General features: G+C 35.1%; 1 protein-coding gene across 1 annotated transcript; it reads left to right on the top strand.

Moving 5' to 3' along the window:
* The first annotated feature begins 430 nt into the window (after positions 1–430).
* LOC107595522 (ras-like protein family member 10B) lies at positions 431–15568 on the top strand. The gene is made up of 4 exons (XM_016285946.1): positions 431–665; positions 1696–2074; positions 4474–4598; positions 14754–15568. The coding sequence occupies exons 2-4, from the start codon at positions 1787–1789 to the stop codon at positions 15022–15024; spliced, it is 684 nt and encodes a 227-aa protein (XP_016141432.1). The 5' UTR covers positions 431–665; positions 1696–1786; the 3' UTR covers positions 15025–15568.
* The last annotated feature ends 2945 nt before the right edge of the window (positions 15569–18513 follow it).

Consider the following 18513-nt stretch of genomic DNA (forward strand, 5'->3'; position numbering starts at 1 on the left):
AACATCAAATTGTAATTTTTGGGTGAACTATCCCTTTAATACTGCTGACAATTATGGCAAGCAGCAGCAGGAGACAAAATGACCTTTGATGATCCATATTGGCACAGATAAACCAGCAGTGATTTACTTCTACCATCAGCTAGGCAGTTAATGAGGGAATGTTTCCTGATGTCAGTGAGGCTATAACTAAAGATTATTCCCCCCACCCCCCTCCTAATTTATTCCAATTCAAGACCAATACATAATAACTAACTTCTGCTGAGAAACAAAAATTTTAATTTCTTAATTTACAAATAAAAAATAACCAACGTAAAAGATTTAGTAACACAGACATTTGTTTTAAGTGATAAATGTCAACGAGGCTTGCCATAGACAAAGCAGTGCTCTCAGCTTTTTTTCAAATTCAATTAACCTGTGACGCTGACCCGCCTCGGCGCGGTCCGGCGCTCTGATTTTACGCGCAAGCGTTGATTTTGTCTGTCTGTTTAACACGGGCGAACATGAGGTCCACATGACGCAAAAGAGCAGGATATTCCTCCAGGACAGTTTGAGGGTTACTTCTGCACCTGAATGCGAGCAGAGAGTGAGAACTCGACGAGAAAGATCGCGCAGGTGTTCAGCAGCCCGAACCTCGCGAAGAATGCAACTTCTCACCTGCGCATAAGGTAAGTCACCGGAACCGCTCGCGATACGCTTGAAACGACAGTCTCCTGCTTCAAATCTAAAAATCTTTATAGGGAATGATTAAGTGTTGGGGCATTTAGATAGGTATTTAGCGCTTATATATGTGAGTAAATGAACAAGTACATGACAAGTGCGTCTTTATTCCAACGGATGCAGAGAATACGTTACATACGCATTGTGTCCATTATTATTGGTCTAATCACGCTGTAGATTGACATTGAGAAGATTCATAGTAAACTGTTGAATTAGCATCATTCATCCTGCCCCCTGCAGTAGCTCTATAAGTATAGCTCACACACACATGGAGGTGCTGCTGCCTGTGTCGTTTGGTTATATGTGGCGCTTTCTATTAATATCTTTGCTCCATTTAAATCATCCCAACCCACTTTAAGTGCTTTATATCATGGGAACATTGTGACATGATATCATGCAATTAACAGACTATGATATATAAACAGATTACTATAAATATGTAGACTTATTGTCAAATATTTCTGCATAGGTCTCACAGGAGCTTTATTTTATTTTAATGCATTTTTATTATTTGTTTTTTTATTAATATTATTTAAATGTTTATTTTTGTATTTTTCTTTTCTTTTTCCTTGTATCTTATTTAGCTATTTTAATATTTTGCTTTCTGAATTGTACAGTACTCAGCTGCTGTTTTAAATGTGCTATATAAACAACAATTGAACTATTTTCTAGTAGCTACATTAGTAGATACCTATAACTAGTAGATACCTATTATGTAGAGCTATGACACTGTTGTCTTTGTAGAGCTGTTTTACAGGAGAACTTGGATTTGTCTCGTATTTGATGTATTTCGTGTCACTGATTCAGTTTTTTCCCCCCTGTTATTACTGTAAAGCTGCTTCGAAATAATCTCTATTGTATAAATCAGTATATTACTAAAGGTGGTTTCAAATGATTCAAAATCCTGTTTTTATTTGAGTTGGACTCTTGATTGGCATTTTCATCTCTCTCTCTCTGTTTCACTTTTCTCTTTCTAAGAGGCTGCTGGCCTATGAATGGGACTGTGCTGTGGCCAACACTGCTTTCGGGACTTCAGTCAGGACTATGTGCTGCCCATGTGCCACTCTGAATGCACTGGCCAGCTGTTTGCGAGAGCAGGGAGGGTGGGGCGGCCCACCGGGGGCGAGGTGGAAACAGGGCAATGCCCCCTCCGTTCCGGATCGCAGTGCTGGGAGCTCAGGGGGTGGGCAAGACGGCCATTGTGCAGCGCTTTCTTCACGATGACTACAGTGAGGTGGCGGTGTCCAGTAAGACACGGCGGATGCATCTTTCTGCCGCAGTGCTCAATGGTCATGTGCATGACCTTCAGATCACAGATTATCCAGCCATCAGCAGCTTTCCTGTCAGCTCTCTACAGGTACAGTAACCAACATACCACAACCCTGGACAGAGTCTAATAATATGACTCTGACCTGACCCTCTGTCAGGACAAGGTTTATAACATTTGAGGTACCCAAACGAACCCACCCATAGGGAAGGGAAATCACTAATGAGATCTCCGCAGTTTAATTCTGAGAGAAAATGACCCTGTGTGTCTCTAGAATTGCAGAAATCTGTAAAAAGTGGTATTGTAGTTGTAACAGCAGGGATCTATTTCTACCTGTTCTGGCCTAAAAATGACTAATTATTTTTTTTGTTTTATTTAGTTAAATAATGGCCATGGACTTGTCTTTTCCCCTGCATGTCATATGTGGGGCTTTGTACATTTTAGGGAACACATCCAAGACATTTTTTACAGTGAGTGAAAAGATTGTCTACAGATCTAAATATCAACTCAAATATTTCACATCAGATATTTTGAAAATCATCTGTATGTGTGTCAAACTGATGATAGTTATTGATAGTTATGCAACTCTGTTATGCCTCTGTGAAAGTCACGTGTTCATATTCATTTACAGCAGGTATTGATTCAGATAACAATAGTGGCAATAAAATTCACTGTACAAATAGTATGTTGTAGAAACAGTTTTGCTCACACTTTTTTTATGAAGTGTAATTTCTATCAAATGAGAATTCTTAATTTTTTAGCTGATTCTGATATGCAGTTTTGGACACTTATGTAAACTGTTAATTTTTTTTAAAGGCATAAAAACATGCAATGCAATGAAATGCTTCATTTAATCATATATCAATGCAAAACAGTCATTTTATAAAAATTGCATGGTTCATGCAAAATCCTATGAGATATTCAGACGTAGCAACAGTGTCAGAGGGTGGAAGAGCTTTGCAAAGGGCCAGTTAAGCAGAATGTTTTCAGTATTTTGATATGGGCTCTGTACGTTTATGCTCACTGAGTGCTTTATTATAGTAGAATGGTTTATAATGAACCAGTAGCTTGAGAGCACATGGCTCTGTGTAACACTTGTGATTTCAGACAGCTAGAAAGGATAAAAGAGCCACTTGAGCAGCAGTTCACTTTTCTTTCTCAGTGGTGTCATAATGATTCAGTGATTTAATTAGTGACAATGGGAAGAGACGATTCTTTCATAACTTTCCATCTATAATTGTATTCCCAACTGGAGTTTCCTGTCAGAGAACTAGAAGCTTGGGCTATCATTAACTAAGTGATTTAGACAACTGTTTTTCTTGCTTCAATTGCAAAAGCTAGCATTTCTCCTCAAACCATGTCCATTATAACCACAGTAACAGACTAAAACATATCATTTGTTTGTAAATTGCTGAATGTGCCTTCAGTGTGCCCTCTATCTTCACATTCTATCTTTGTCTCATGTATCTTCACATGGCCGATATACACAAATAGATGGGGAGAATAAGAATAGGGTGCTCATCCTCTATCCTGTTTTTACATGTATTACCTGTTTTACACTCCTATCTCCTTGAGTTTTAACTTATTTCCACAAGCAAATCATATTAATCAGTTCAGGTTTAAAGGTTCTGAATGAATCATCTGAACGTGAGTAATTTGAATCTCATAATGTTATGAATGCTTAGTGTAATTAGTTGATACTTGTATTAACCCGGTAAAGCCTATTCTGATTTTAACAGTTTATTGAAGCTTTAGACACCACATTTAAAAAAAATTATATGAATATGTTTTTGGGTATCATATCTGATAAATCAGGCTTTTATATATTTGATACAGGAGACTGTGGAGCTCATACTTGAGGAGGAAAAAAACACTCAATTTTATTCAGAGGCCCAAACTGAGCAGAAATACACAATTTGGTTGACAGTTGCTGATATAAATATGAAATTCTGATATCTTGCAATGTAAAATAATGAGAAATTTTGTACATTTAGTAAGCAGAACATTATAGCAAACAACTTAAAATCCATATAAATACCCAATAATATGTTGTAATAAGATGATATTTAAATGCTTAGTTTTATGATCAAAGCTCTGTAGTTTTTTATTAAAATGTATAATGCAATAAAACACGATGATTGAGAGATAAATAAATGTTCCTTAAAAGCCTGATGTATTATATTTGATACTTAAATTTGAACATGTTTTCTAAAAGAAAAATGTATGGATTATCAAGTTGCTTTAGTCTAAATAAGTTGATTAAGTAGATTTAGCAGTGGATTTAATTATATGAATGAACTACATGAATATGAAATAAACTATCAATCAGACAACCGAAAGCATGTAGTACATTGTGTATAACAGGTTTGATCTCGTTGATAGAGGACTTAGACATTTGTGTATGAAATATGATACAGTAGGCTAAGGTTAACTGAAATTTGGATTTGTTTCCCATGATCAGGATGTTGTGTTGCTCTGTGTCTATGCAGGAATGGTCAGAAGTTTGCTGTCGAGGTATTCGGAGTGCTCATGTCTACGTTCTGGTTTATGACATCTGCTGTTTCGACAGCTTTGAGTATGTCAAGACCATGCGGCAGCAGATCCTAGAGAACAGGTACGTGATGCGAATATAGCCTCATTTTATTCCTTCACACCTTTACATCTTTGCACCCTTCTCTCTTCCTACTGCGCTTTATCTGCTTACGCCTCTGTTTTTGTCTATTCCCTGCTTTTTTTGTGCTACTTTATCTCCCTTATGTTTCCCAACCCTTCTTTTCTTTTTTTTTTCAATGTTTGATGCTTGCTGTAATTACACTCAAAAGGCGAGACCCTTCTGTAATCATGGGCTGCCAGCACACTGGGTCATTTCTTCATCATTTGGATCCAAATCAAAACAGAAATGCCTTCCCTTCTCCTCTGCTGATTGCAAAGGGCATGTAATGTCATCATCAAAAGCCTCCGAGACTTTTTGCTTTGTACCAGAGTAGGTTTGATGATGATGATGCCTATTTGTGATTGTTTTGGCTGTGTATTAATGCATGTTTGATATGTCTTTTATATCATTTACTGTTTGACTTCATATCCATATGTCAACACTTTTGACGAGGTGCTGCTTTAATTCATCATCACATTAATGTGAACAAACACCTTTTTTCTTGCTCTGATTAAATAAGTTGGTGTTTTATAGTCAATAACATACATATCTGAGCATCCCTTGCACTAATTTGATATGAGACTAATTTGTTCCATCCACTACGTGTTTGTACAAGTAAAATAAACTAATACAATTCAAGAAACCATATTAATAGGCAGTATTTTTATTTAGTTAAAATATATAAAACATCATTAAAACAAGCGAAATGTTTTATAATATATATTTATATTGTCACAAACTGTAAATTATTATTGCACAGCTCTATTTATAAAATGAGATATTATAACTTTATCCGCATGCATACAGCACACTCAAATAAAGTGATATAGCAATTTGCAACTGATATTTTTTAATTTATCACAAAATGCAACTCTATTACCACCCAGCTCTTTATATAAAGTTGGATATATAAGTACATCCAACTTTATCAACATTCATCGTATAGATAAGACGATATGTACTAACTGCTTGATTGCTTGTATCACCGCAATATAATAATATAATATAATATCATTTGACTTGTTTTCAGAGAATAGATCTATGTACACAGGTAGGGTTTGTGAGATTTATGCTTAAAGATTAGATAAATCTTTTTTTAAATAACAGGTAAAATAACAAAAAAATATTTCTGAGGTGTATAAATTTGAATTGCTAAAGAGAGAACAAATTGGTTTGCAGAAAGAGGATAGGATCCGAGATGCCCTATGCATCAGAGTAATACACACAGTGACAGTGATGCTTCGTCATTATTTAAATTCAGCTCAGTCACCGATTGGCTTAAACGGTCAGTGTGGGCGTCCGCGGTGAGCCTGTCACTCAGAGGCAGATTTATCGTAATCAATGGCGTCAGCTGTCATGCTTCGCTTGCGTCAAGGCCTGAGCTGTGAGGCAGGCGGTTCCGGTGACAAACATTCATGTTTTATTGATCCAGGCAGAACACAATTAAGTCACCTTGGCCTGACACTGCCTCACGGCCTCTGCCATAAAATACGCAGAGGATGGGCTCGTTCAATTCACTGATCTGATCTGCTAATACCCAACAGAAGTGAGTGCGCGGGCTGTCAATCTTTCCTGTGATAAGGCAGACCCTGTTAGTGTGAGGAATTAAAAGAAAGACAGTTAATTAATCTTTGGTGAAACAATAGCCATTGTCCTCATCTCAGAGAAAGTTTTGTGTTGAGCTCTGTTAACGTTTCTTATGGGTCCATGTACAGTAGCTGTCCAAAATGTACAATAACTGACAGCATTTTAAGGCATTGTAGGCATGTTATAATGACCTTGAAGACTGTTTCAAAAGCTGGGCAGCAACATTTTGTTGTCTTCTTAAGTTACCATCTTTTCTTCTTTTTTTTTGGTGTGTTAAATTAAAATCTAACCCCACCAGCTAAAAATATTTATTGTGGTTGTTTCATTGCTTCTCTCTTAAAATTACATGTATGTATAGCCATTCAATTCTGTGCCAACCAACCCCACAACCTGCACAGCATGAGTTTGTCAATAGCTTTACAATTGCACAGCATACCTTTATGAATAGGAAATATTTAGTGAGATTTAACTGTTTTTTCTTAGAAAAATAAAAATTGCATTTGCACCTACTATAAGTTGTGTTTGTTCCAAATGTTTGTTCCACCATATCCAACGAAGAATGAAAATTGAAATGAAATGAAAATAATATAAATTCTAAATGGCCTTTTTACCTGTATTTACCTGTATAGCACATATGCAGCTCAATGCAGTTGTAACAAGCAGTTATTTGAGTTACTGTTGCCTTTCTATGAGCTTGAACCTGTCAGTCCTGTGTCTTGTGTTTTGTTCCCCACGTGTTCCGTGACCCAGTTTTCCCTCTTGTTTGATTGTGTTATTTGGTCCAGGTGTGTGTCATTAATTATCTTCATTTGCTCCAGTATTTAAAGTGTAGTTTGCCCTGTCTTCCTTTGTCCGGTATTGAATGTCTTCTGGTCTATGTATGTTCCTCCATGCAACGTGTGTTCCTGTCTGCCCTGTGTTACACCACCTGTGGATGATTAAAGACTGTGTTATTGAGAATTCTCCTGCGTCTCCGCGTTCTCGTTGCCCCTCGCTCCAGCACAGTAGCAGATCGTGACAGAACCAGTCTGGCCATTCTCCTCTGACCTCTGGCATCAACACGGCATTTTGCCCACATTACTGCTACTAACTACATTTACATTATATTTACATTTAGTCATTTAGCAGACGCTTTTATCCAAAGCAACTTACAAATAAGGACAATGGAAGCAATCAAAATCAACAAAAGAGCAATGCTATGCAAGTGTTATAATAAGTCTCAGTTAGCTTAACGCAGTACACATAGCCAGGTTTTTTTAACTAGATATTTTCTATTTTTTGGACCATTTTCTGTAAACCCTAGAGATGGTTGTTGTGCATGAAAATTCCAGCCGATTAGCAGTTTCTGAAATACTCAGACCAGCCCGTCTGGCATCAACTGATGCCAAGTTTAGACAGTCACTTAAATCACCTTCCTTCTCCATTCTGATGCTTGGGTTGAACTTCAGCAGACCGTCTTGATCATGTCTACAGTCCTAAATGCATTTAATTGCTGGAAGTGTGTTTGGCTGATTAGACATTTGTGTTAACAAGCAGTTGAACAGGGGTGTTGATACAGGAGTGTATAGAGAGAGAGAGAGAGATGGTAATAAATTAACAGCAGTTTCTCCGATTGGTGGATTTTTCTTTAGGAGTGTATGTATACAGGAATTTGGCAATTAGTTATTTCCTTTTTTTATAAGGCTGAGAACAAGTTGACTTGTGGCTTTTACAGTAGCACATATCATCACTTAACAATCACGATAAATATGTCTTGAAAGGTTTATTATAAGTTATTGCTATTATTTTCTCAGAAGAAAATGAATGTTTTTATTTTCATAATCATTGTGGTGCTGCTGTGATTAATGTATTGTGGCTGTACAACTTCACTGAAGGAGCATTATTTGGTGTGTGGAGTTTCTGCTTATGTAGAGCATCTCTAATTAGACGCCTATGGGATTCTGTTAAGGTTAGGACATAGACAGGCGGTTTTGGAACTGACCCTTTGAGTTTGTAAGTCCCCAGTGGCAGTTAATGTTATAGTCCTTGCCTTTCAGTCAGATCATGTCAGTGAAGGATGAATTGATGTACGCTGCACAGAAATCCAGACTGACAGTCAAACCAGCTAAATTTGAATGACTAAATGAATGAATCAAAGACTAGATTGAGTTAGTGAATGAATGCGGTAATAAATGAATTCTGTTGCAGAGGGACTCTGCTGTGTTTGAGGATGAATTGAGTGTGTCAGAGATCAGAGAACAGAGCTGTCTGTCACAGACAATGACTGATGGACAATGCTTCCAACAGTAGTTCCTGTCAATTCAAGACCCAGAGTCACCCGGAGACTGACAGCATGAGGTCTAGAGAGGTTTGGGGCTAATTGTGTTTACGATCCAATCTTCTTATCAGTACACGGACACACATCAGGCACATTTTCTGAGGTCAGCTTTGAATGACTCTGAAGTTCTGTTATGAATCCACTTCTTTGGACACCCAGAGCTGTAGCTGTTGGTTCGCCGTTTTTTCCATAGAAGAGCTCTATTTTTAGCTTTCCTGCCCAGTTTATATCAGTCCGGTGCAGCTCTGTGGAAAGCCTCTGTGAAGTGAAACAATTGGAAATCCATTTGTCTTTTTTCAGAGCTGTCAGAGGCACAGGTCATCTCAAACAGAGATAAGCAAGGAGACATGAGCTCTGCTCTCTGTTGGAGACAGGACGAGAGGCCGATAGAGCAGCCCAGCTCCCTGTACAAATGACGGCTTCACTTCCTGACAGCTTGTCACTGGAGCAGTCTGCACACGCAATACGTGCGGGAGGCTGCTTATAGTCACCAATGAGCTAAAGATCCTGTCTCAGACCAATTTTGCTGTAATTGGCATGCCATTTAATAAATTAAATTTGCCTGGCTTTTTTATTTTTGGTTGTATTTCAACACTGAACCAATGGTTTTCATATAAATGTACGATTTAGTTTACTTTTATTTTTAATTTATGTAATTTAAGCAGGTTATATTAATTTTCAGACAAAATGTATCCGGTAAAATAACCCAATAAAGCCCTACTGTATCATATTTGATACAAAAAATTTCGAAGGCCTCTGAATTATCAACATAATCAAAATTGAAACATAATCAAAACATGCCTTCAGTCATCTGATAGATAATTCATAATTTTTTATCAAGTAAAAGGCCTCAGTGTCATTCTAAAAATGTCCACCCTCAGGTTGTAGTACTCATGTCTTTTTACTGTGAAATCTGTTTTTTATAAAGTAAACATAAGAATAACTTTTATATTGTTCTTTTACTGGACTGAATCAACTTAGGTTTACTTGACTGTCCAAACATGATTTTTTATTTATTTTTTTTAAGAAAAACTGATGATTGTCCAAACTTTTTTGTAAAATTGAGAAATATTTATTTGTACATCTCTCAATCATTGCAAGCTATCATAAATAATTTCACCTTACTTTTTGGCCAAGCAAATATCAGAAACTGGACCAATTATATCATATTTTTGCTCAGTTTGGTGCTTTGAATAAAATTGAAGTGTTTTTCCCCTCCTCAAGTGTGTGCTCCATATTATCATACTAGGCTATATGACCCATAAAAGCCTGATATATCAAATATGATATAAAAACCTTGAGTATGCTGTGCATATGCATTTTCTAACTGTGCATTGTCTGTGCATATGCAAACATTTTTTTAAAGATTTTTGTTTTATATTTTGTCTAACGTTTCAAAAAACAGTTGTTTGTCAAAATATTAAATTTTTAACATATTTCATATGTCAGGCTTTACAGAATAAAATGTTTTCTCCACCAGTGAAAATAGTTCCATAAGAATCCAAATACATATGTAAATAAATACATAAAAACAAAAAATATTCTTGAAAATATAAATATTTATAATAAATATTTTTATGTTCTGTTTAAGGACCCACAGATAGTCAGGAAATGAATACCAGGGGATATGAATTTGTAAAATTATTTGTGTGTGAAATGTATATACCATATATACCAAATAACATAGCAAATATCAATGTTTATTAATCTTTTTGAAAAACAAAGTATGGACAACCTTTATTATATATCCAAATGATGCCTGTACATTTAGAATATAATGGAGATGTATTTGGATTATAATAAGACATACAGGAGCTCAGTAAAATCTAATGTAATAATTAAAAATGTCTATTTTGAAAAACTTTGTTCACCCAAAAATGAAAATTCTGTCATTATTTACTCTCTCTAATGTCATTCCTGACCTGCATGACTTTATTTCTTCTGCCCATGCTATGAAAGTTGATGGGGTCCAGTGTTGTTTGGACTATAGTGTTAGTCAAAATATCTTCTTTGAATATCTTCTTTATAAAAAAAGGAACTAAAGAAAGGCTTGGAATGACATAAGTATAAGCAAATGATGACTGATGAATTTCTGTGCTTTTCCTGTGCATTCAGTGCATTCCCTTTTACTTTCACACTGAACCCAAGATGCTGTTGTCACCTGAAAATTCATGTAGATTTCAATGGAGAAGTCGAGTAATCCTAAACCATCAAATGACTAGTTGTGTCCTTGTATCATTTACACCTTTCAAAGCCCATTAACAAATATTTTCTAAGATGCAAGATCATCGCTTGCATCTGTGAAGTAACCACAGAGACAACAATTTGCCTAATTTCTCTCCATTCAAGCAATACGTGATATAAAACATTCACAAAATACTATAGATTTTGAAAAAAAAAAGAAAGAAAAAAGTAAAATGACATGCAAGATCCTGAAACAAACAGTTTAGGCATATTTAATAATATTTTTCACATCTTTCCTGCTGAAGATGAAGTGTGATACACAAGCTTTATGTTTAGGTTCATCTTCAAGGTAACGGCAATACAGTTTGATTTGAAAAAGTCTTTCAGTGTGATAACTGTACCGAGGCTTTTCCTAGAAAGTTGAAAAGAAGTGCTTTCGTCTACACGAATGCTGCTGTTCTATATGTTGCCATGGATTCACACTAATATGCATCTTGATGCATGATATGCCACTTTATTCTGAAAGCATCCAGAATAGATGGATGCAAAGAGAGCAGACAACACTGATATAGAGGTTGTTGGATTTGGCCCAGACCACATTTACTGTATCAGTCTGATGAAATTGCAGACCAAATTGATTCTCTTGATGAAGACATTCCACTTCATCAGATGCTTTACAGACACAAAAACATACGATCACAGCAGGACCTTTATAAAATATGCTATATTAAAATTTTCTTAGAACCACATTTTATGAGCTGGAAAAACAGATAATATAGTCAAATCTGTGTTGCCAAAATGAGAAACCCTTAGTTTGTTGCCTTTTTCAAACTAAGAATCTGTTTTTTGTTGTTGTTTTGTTTTATGTATTTATTTATTTTATGCATGTCCATAACAGAATGCTTTTGCAGAAAGACCAAGAGTCATGAGGCACAATGTCTGTTATATTTTCCATATATGTTTTATTTAGTATTATATTAAAAAAGAATTCAGATACATTTCTTATTATTTGCCGATACATGGCTGAAATTAAAATATTATGCTATTTTTTAGTACATAACTGTCATTTTAAATGCTGCACATAAATTTAAACATAACATTATTGTGTAGCTACTGTATGAAGTTGGATATTCATTTTGATATTTGCTAAAGATTAAGCAGTGCAATAAAATTATTAGCGTTTTTAATTAAGATGACTGCAATGATAATCTAACAATAAATGTAAAGAGTAGTTGGATTGAGCATGAACAATAAAAAAAAATCCAAAATTGTCTGATACTAATAAATAAAAAAATTATTAGACAAAATGGTAATATTATATTGTGCATCCCTAGTTCTTTTTTATTAAATTCCACTAGGGAACAAAAATATTTTAGCATTAGCCCTTCCTTTGTGTGTTAATTTCAACATATCTTCTAACGTCAAATAGTGAACTAACAATTCAAAGACTTTTTTTTAAACAAACAACCAACATCACAGAAATACGTAAGGATGACCTGACATATGAATGTTGAATTTACTTTTAAATGTAGCTCTCCCAAAAATTAGAATTCTATCATCATTACCAAAGCGTTTTTTCCAGAGGCTAGCATATTTTTTCAATTGTTTTCAATGGGAGTGCTGCATTTTTTAAAAATGCCATGTCTTTTCAAGCTGAGTGCTGGGCGAACAATAGTGTGTTCAGTATTTAGGATTTTTCAGTGTACTAATTTTGGCATTTAGGCATTTTATTACATGAGGCACAATGTCTGTTATATTTTCCATATATGTTTTATTTAGTATTATATTAAAAAAGAATTCAGATACATTTCTTATTATTTGCCGATACATGGCTGAAATTAAAATATTATGCTATTTTTTAGTACATAACTGTCATTTTAAATGCTGCACATAAATTTAAACATAACATTATTGTGTAGCTACTGTATGAAGTTGGATATTCATTTTGATATTTGCTAAAGATTAAGCAGTGCAATAAAATTATTAGCGTTTTTAATTAAGATGACTGCAATGATAATCTAACGATAAATGTAAAGAGTAGTTGGAATGAGCATGAACAATTAAAAAAAATCCAAAATTGTCTGATACTAATAAATAAAAAAATTATTAGACAAAATGGTAATATTATATTGTGCATCCCTAGTTCTTTTTTATTAAATTCCACTAGGGAACAAAAACATTTTAGCATTAGCCCTTCCTTTGTGTGTTAATTTCAACATATCTTCTAACGTCAAATAGTGAACTAACAATTCAAAGACTTTTTTTTAAACAAACAACCAACATCACAGAAATACGTAAGGATGACCTGACATATGAATGTTGAATTTACTTTTAAATGTAGCTCTCCCAAAAATTAGAATTCTATCATCATTACCAAAGCGTTTTTTCCAGAGGCTAGCATATTTTTTCAATTGTTTTCAATGGGAGTGCTGCATTTTTTAAAAATGCCATGTCTTTTCAAGCTGAGTGCTGGGCGAACAATAGTGTGTTCAGTATTTAGGATTTTTCAGTGTACTAATTTTGGCATTTAGGCATTTTATTACATATTTGTATGAATCATAGGTTTAAGTCAAGTCATTTTAAGAGAAATAACAACATTATGTGCAAACAAATTGCAATGAGGTGCTTGTTTTGCAACAAGGTGGACACAGTTCTGTTAATAAAAGTAGACCTGCTGGTAAAGAAGTGACAGGTACAAGAAAAAAGGGAGAGACAGAGATATTGGAGAAAATGAAAAGGAAAAGGGAAGTGACGGTGCAGTTCAAGAGAGAACCTTTAACTATTTTCCACGGCCCCGACTAAAGATTTAGACCTTTTTATGTGATGGTCTTACAAATAGGCTAATAGGGTTGTCCGTGTTTCAGAATTTGTTGTGAGTGTATGGAATGGTCTGGATGAGTGTGAGATTTCCCGGCCTGAAATTTTGTCCCAGTCCACCCCTGGTTAATATTTCTTGTCTCCGAGTATTCAAGGATTTTTCAGTGTACTAATTTTGGCATTTAGGCATTTTATTACATATTTGTATGAATTATAGGTTTAAGTCAAGTCATTTTAAGAGAAATAACAACATTATGTGCAAACAAATTGCAATGAGGTGCTTGTTTTGCAACAAGGTGGACACAGTTCTGTTAATAAAAGTAGACCTGCTGGTAAAGAAGTGACAGGTACAAGAAAAAAGGGAGAGACAGAGATATTGGAGAAAATGAAAAGGAAAAGGGAAGTGACGGTGCAGTTCAAGAGAGAACCTTTAACTATTTTCCACGGCCCCGACTAAAGATTTAGACCTTTTTATGTGATGGTCTTACAAATAGGCTAATAGGGTTGTCCGTGTTTCAGAATTTGTTGTGAGTGTATGGAATGGTCTGGATGAGTGTGAGATTTCCCGGCCTGAAATTTTGTCCCAGTCCACCCCTGGTTAATATTTCTTGTCTCCGAGTATTCATGTCTGTACCAGATGGGATTCCCGAACTACTACGAATATTGATATGAAAAATAATGCTTGCAATATTTAATTCACGATGCGTCTGCCACATTACTTCTGCCTATATTCAGTATCAAAGCGTCTCACAGCTATGCGTTTTCAGCAGAGCGCCTGGCGTTTTCATCTGGCTTAAAACGCTTTTGTGAACACACGGCCTAACTCACGTTCATGTTGTTCCAGACCCGTATGACTTGCTTTATTCCACAGAATAAAAAAGAAGATATTTTGTGAAACATTTCAGTGTTTTTTGTCCATAAAATAGAAGTCAGTGGTCAACAAAACTGTTTGGTTACCATCATTCATCAAAATATCTTCTTTTATGTTCTACAAGAGAAAGAAAGTCATACAGGTTTGAAACAACATGAGTAAAGTCGAGTGAGTAAACTATACTATAACATATTTTTTTTCTAAGAACCTTTAACATCCATAACAACATACTGAGTTTTTTTTCTGTGGTGTCTGTGGAATATAATTAGATTTGAGCCATCTTTATATTTAGAATTGTTTTTGCTTTCTATATTTATAGCATGTGTGTATCTTTCCACAGAGTCATGGGCTCTGGAGAGACGCCCATTCTGATTGTCGGCAACAAGCGTGATCTGCAGCGAGGTCGCGTCATCCCTCGACACAGCGTATCTGACTTAGTCCGAAAGAGCTGGAAGTGTGGATATGTGGAGTGCTCTGCCAAGTTCAACTGGCACATTTTACTGTTGTTCGGAGAGGCTCTCCGCAGCGTGGGTTGTGCCCGCTGCAAGCATGTCCATGCCACCATCCGTTTCCAGCGGGCGCTCAGGAGAGAGAGATGCGTCCTAATGTGAGCTCGCTGTTTCTCTTCTACAGAGCTCATTCTAAAGCGGTTTATGACTATGGACACTCCATTATTGTGTGGGCAGCTGGAAGAGCTGTGATAACCCTCATGCCAAGGAATTTAACATTTGGGAGTCTAACTATGGACAGACAGATGTGGTCTTATAACAGGAAGTCCCTGTTGCTTCATTACTTAAGCCTTCAAACTGATGTCTCCGCTTTTGGCCTGGAAGAACACAACCAACATCTCTGCCTCTTATCTTAGAAATCCAAACTGCCAAAAGGCTGGTGGAAGACAACTAAATTCAGCTTTAATATTACGTTAATACACTTGCTTACGTTCAGGCCAGGACAGCACATAGACGCTCCTCTATGCTTATGAGCTTAAGGATCTTCCAGATCACTGAGCAAGCAGAAGTGTTTCCCAGCTCAGGTGCCATATGCAGGCACTGATTCGGCAATACACCACACAACACAAATTATACAAAGAATCTATGTTCTATGGATACTTCTGTGTTTTTAAAGGGATAGTTCACTGACAAATGGCATAATTTACTCACCTCTGTGTTGTTCTAAACCCGTCTGACTCTGTCATTTGTGGAACAAAAAAAGAGAAATTTTAATAATGTACTTGTCACTCTTTTCCATGTAGTTACATACAATGGGGAGCTTTCAAGCTTCATAAGGGATGCAAAAAACAAAAAAGATCCATACTGCTCCAATACCATTCAATAGCTTTATATAGGAATTTTATGGGAATTCACCAAAAATCTTCCTCTTCAGTGAGCTGGAGAAGCTGGGATAACCCTCTGCTGCAATCAGGAGTTGAGCTGAGTTGAACTCGAACCAGGGGCCTCAATAAAATAAAATGTTGCATAGAAATTGTCCTACATTTGATTATACGATCATTTCTCAAATGTGCATACTTCTCTTTCAGATGTTAAATTTATAAATCGCAAATGATCTTGAAATTGTGCGCAGCTGAATGGTTTTAGATTTCAACTTGTAAGCGCTGCCTAATTAATGTTATTAACATATAATAAGCAGCAATCTACGTCCAAATCCTTTACTTGAGAATGACGAGCGACAAGAATTTCTTAAATTTCTACTCTGACACTGAAAAGTGCATATATCTGCTTGGACACTGACATGACAATAATCACTTTTCCGTTTTTATAGATCTGAAAGTTGGTGTGGATTTTAGCGTACACACCCTCTAATAACAGTTTTGTGAATCTGATCAACCTATTCATTGAAAAGATCTAATAAAGGTTCATTCATAATTTGGACATAGCTACTTCCAAGAGCTTGGGCCTTGGGTAGATGTAAAGTTTTTCAGTGAATAACAACTTGAATTTCAGTCTGTTTGTGATACAAAGCTCTTGAATGGCTTTGTAAGACTTGCAATATAGTGCAGTACAGTATTATTTAAGCATTATTTTTATACTATTATAATATTCATTCATATTTTGAATTAGCTTTTATTTTTATATTTTCAGTGTTTATTTTATTTGTAATTTGTATTAGTCATTATATATATATATATATATATATATATATATATATATATGTATATGGGTCAAAGACGTTAAGATGTCCGGATCAAAATAAATTTACAAAAGTGATTTTATGTCCAAAGAAAGCACATTAAATGTAAGTAAAGTGTCTACTTTTAAGGTTTCAAATAAGTTTTTGGAGGATAAAATGTAAAAATTTGGTTGAAATAATGTTACATTGTCATTCAGTGTAACACAATATTTATGTAAAAATTCAAACAACATGCTTATTCTGACGTGTACATGTTAAAATATATAAAAGAATAAGAGAGAATATTACATTTTATTGCATTTTAAATGAGTAAAAAATTCTTACTGACACATGGGCAAAACCTAGGGTAGTGGCAAATTTAAAATTAAAATTACAACTAATGCAAATGTGAAATTACAACTAATTAGTATTTGGGGTGAAAGTAATTCATCTTTAATATGTCATAAATTGATTTTTGTTGTAAATATGCCTGACAAGATTGTTACACTGAATTACATTTTAGTGGGTCTCTTCTGGAAATCAGGGAACAATTTATGATATTTATTTTTGGGGGGAAAAACAACAATTTAAAGCAGTATTACACTTATTGTTTTTATGCTTAAACCCTTTTTCGTCTTTGACCCATATGCAGGGTTGGGCAAAGATACATCAAAATGTATTTTAAAATAAAATAGCAAATACCTTCATTTTAAGTGTATCAAAATAAACTACAAAATACAGCAGCCACACCAAATATCAAAATAAACTACTGTGTTTTTGTATTTTAAAAATACTAAAAAAATTATTTTACAAGGGAGCATGAAATTTCTTCACAAACCTTCCATCAATTGGCCTATTTGATCATAACTGTATGCTAATTTAGTTACATGGTGTTTGGTAACAAAGGGCCTACACTTTGCATCAGCAGCACTGACTCAATGACAAACATGTCATTCATAAGAAGACAACTGATGGCACCTGTATTCATAGCAACTAGTTTCTAACTACTTAATCATTTGATTGTTAGTCATAAATATAATAATATATTATGTGTCATTCATGCAATGGTATGCAAAATCATGATCCTATTTAAACAGCTACTTCAATTAGGGTACAATATTCAGAAATCAAATATTTATTTATCAATCACTAGACACCTATAATGAAGTTAAAAACAAACATTTTAGCATTACAACAATTATTAAATGATCGATATGTTTTGATTTTAAATGTAGCCAGAAACGTAATAAGAAAGTAGCAACAGAAATTGTCAAGGAGTATTAACCCAACTCCAACCACTGAATCTGTTGTAGAGCCATAGAAGTATAAAGGACATACACATATACACTTATAATAATATTGCACCAAGCACATCACATTCTATTACTCATTCATCCATGCTTCCTTTTGAATTAATGAATGAATAATTCCTGCCCACTAAAAGCTGCACGGATGTATTTGCTTACCCCAACAGGCCTATCTATGTAAAACGATTTAGAAAAATGTCCGTCGATTCACACTTTATATCATCGCCACGATATGTATTGTCATATCACCCAGCCCTAACATGCAGTAATGCTTTAAACAATAATATTGCACCAAGCACATCACATTCTATTACTCATTCATCCATGCTTCCTTTTGAATTAATGAATGAATAATTCCTGCCCACTAAAAGCTGCACGGATGTATTTGCTTACCCCAACAGGCCTATCTATGTAAAACGATTTAGAAAAATGTCCGTCGATTCACACTTTATATCATCGCCACGATATGTACTGTCATAATCACCCAGCCCTAACATGCAGTAATGCTTTAAACACATTTGACTAGCTAGTTGATAAAAAACAACAACCGATTAGCTATTCAAACTGATTGGCTAACGCTATTTTTCCCCTTGTCATTGCTCTTTTATTCTTTCATGTTAACTGACGGCAAATCTGAATGATGCACTATTTTAACTTTAATCAACA

This window comes from Sinocyclocheilus grahami, unplaced genomic scaffold, assembly GCF_001515645.1.
Source record: "Sinocyclocheilus grahami isolate Dianchi unplaced genomic scaffold, SAMN03320097.WGS_v1.1 scaffold203.1, whole genome shotgun sequence".
NCBI lineage: Eukaryota > Metazoa > Chordata > Actinopteri > Cypriniformes > Cyprinidae > Sinocyclocheilus > Sinocyclocheilus grahami.

Bases quoted from the DNA above. Each gene is read 5' to 3' on its own strand.
- LOC107595522 (XM_016285946.1), top strand. From the start codon at position 1,787: ATGCACTGGCCAGCTGTTTGCGAGAGCAGGGAGGGTGGGGCGGCCCAC. The intron at 2,075-4,473 runs GTACAGTAACCA...GTGTCTATGCAG, and splicing joins TTCCTGTCAGCTCTCTACAG to GAATGGTCAGAAGTTTGCTG. The intron at 4,599-14,753 runs GTACGTGATGCG...ATCTTTCCACAG, and splicing joins CAGCAGATCCTAGAGAACAG to AGTCATGGGCTCTGGAGAGA.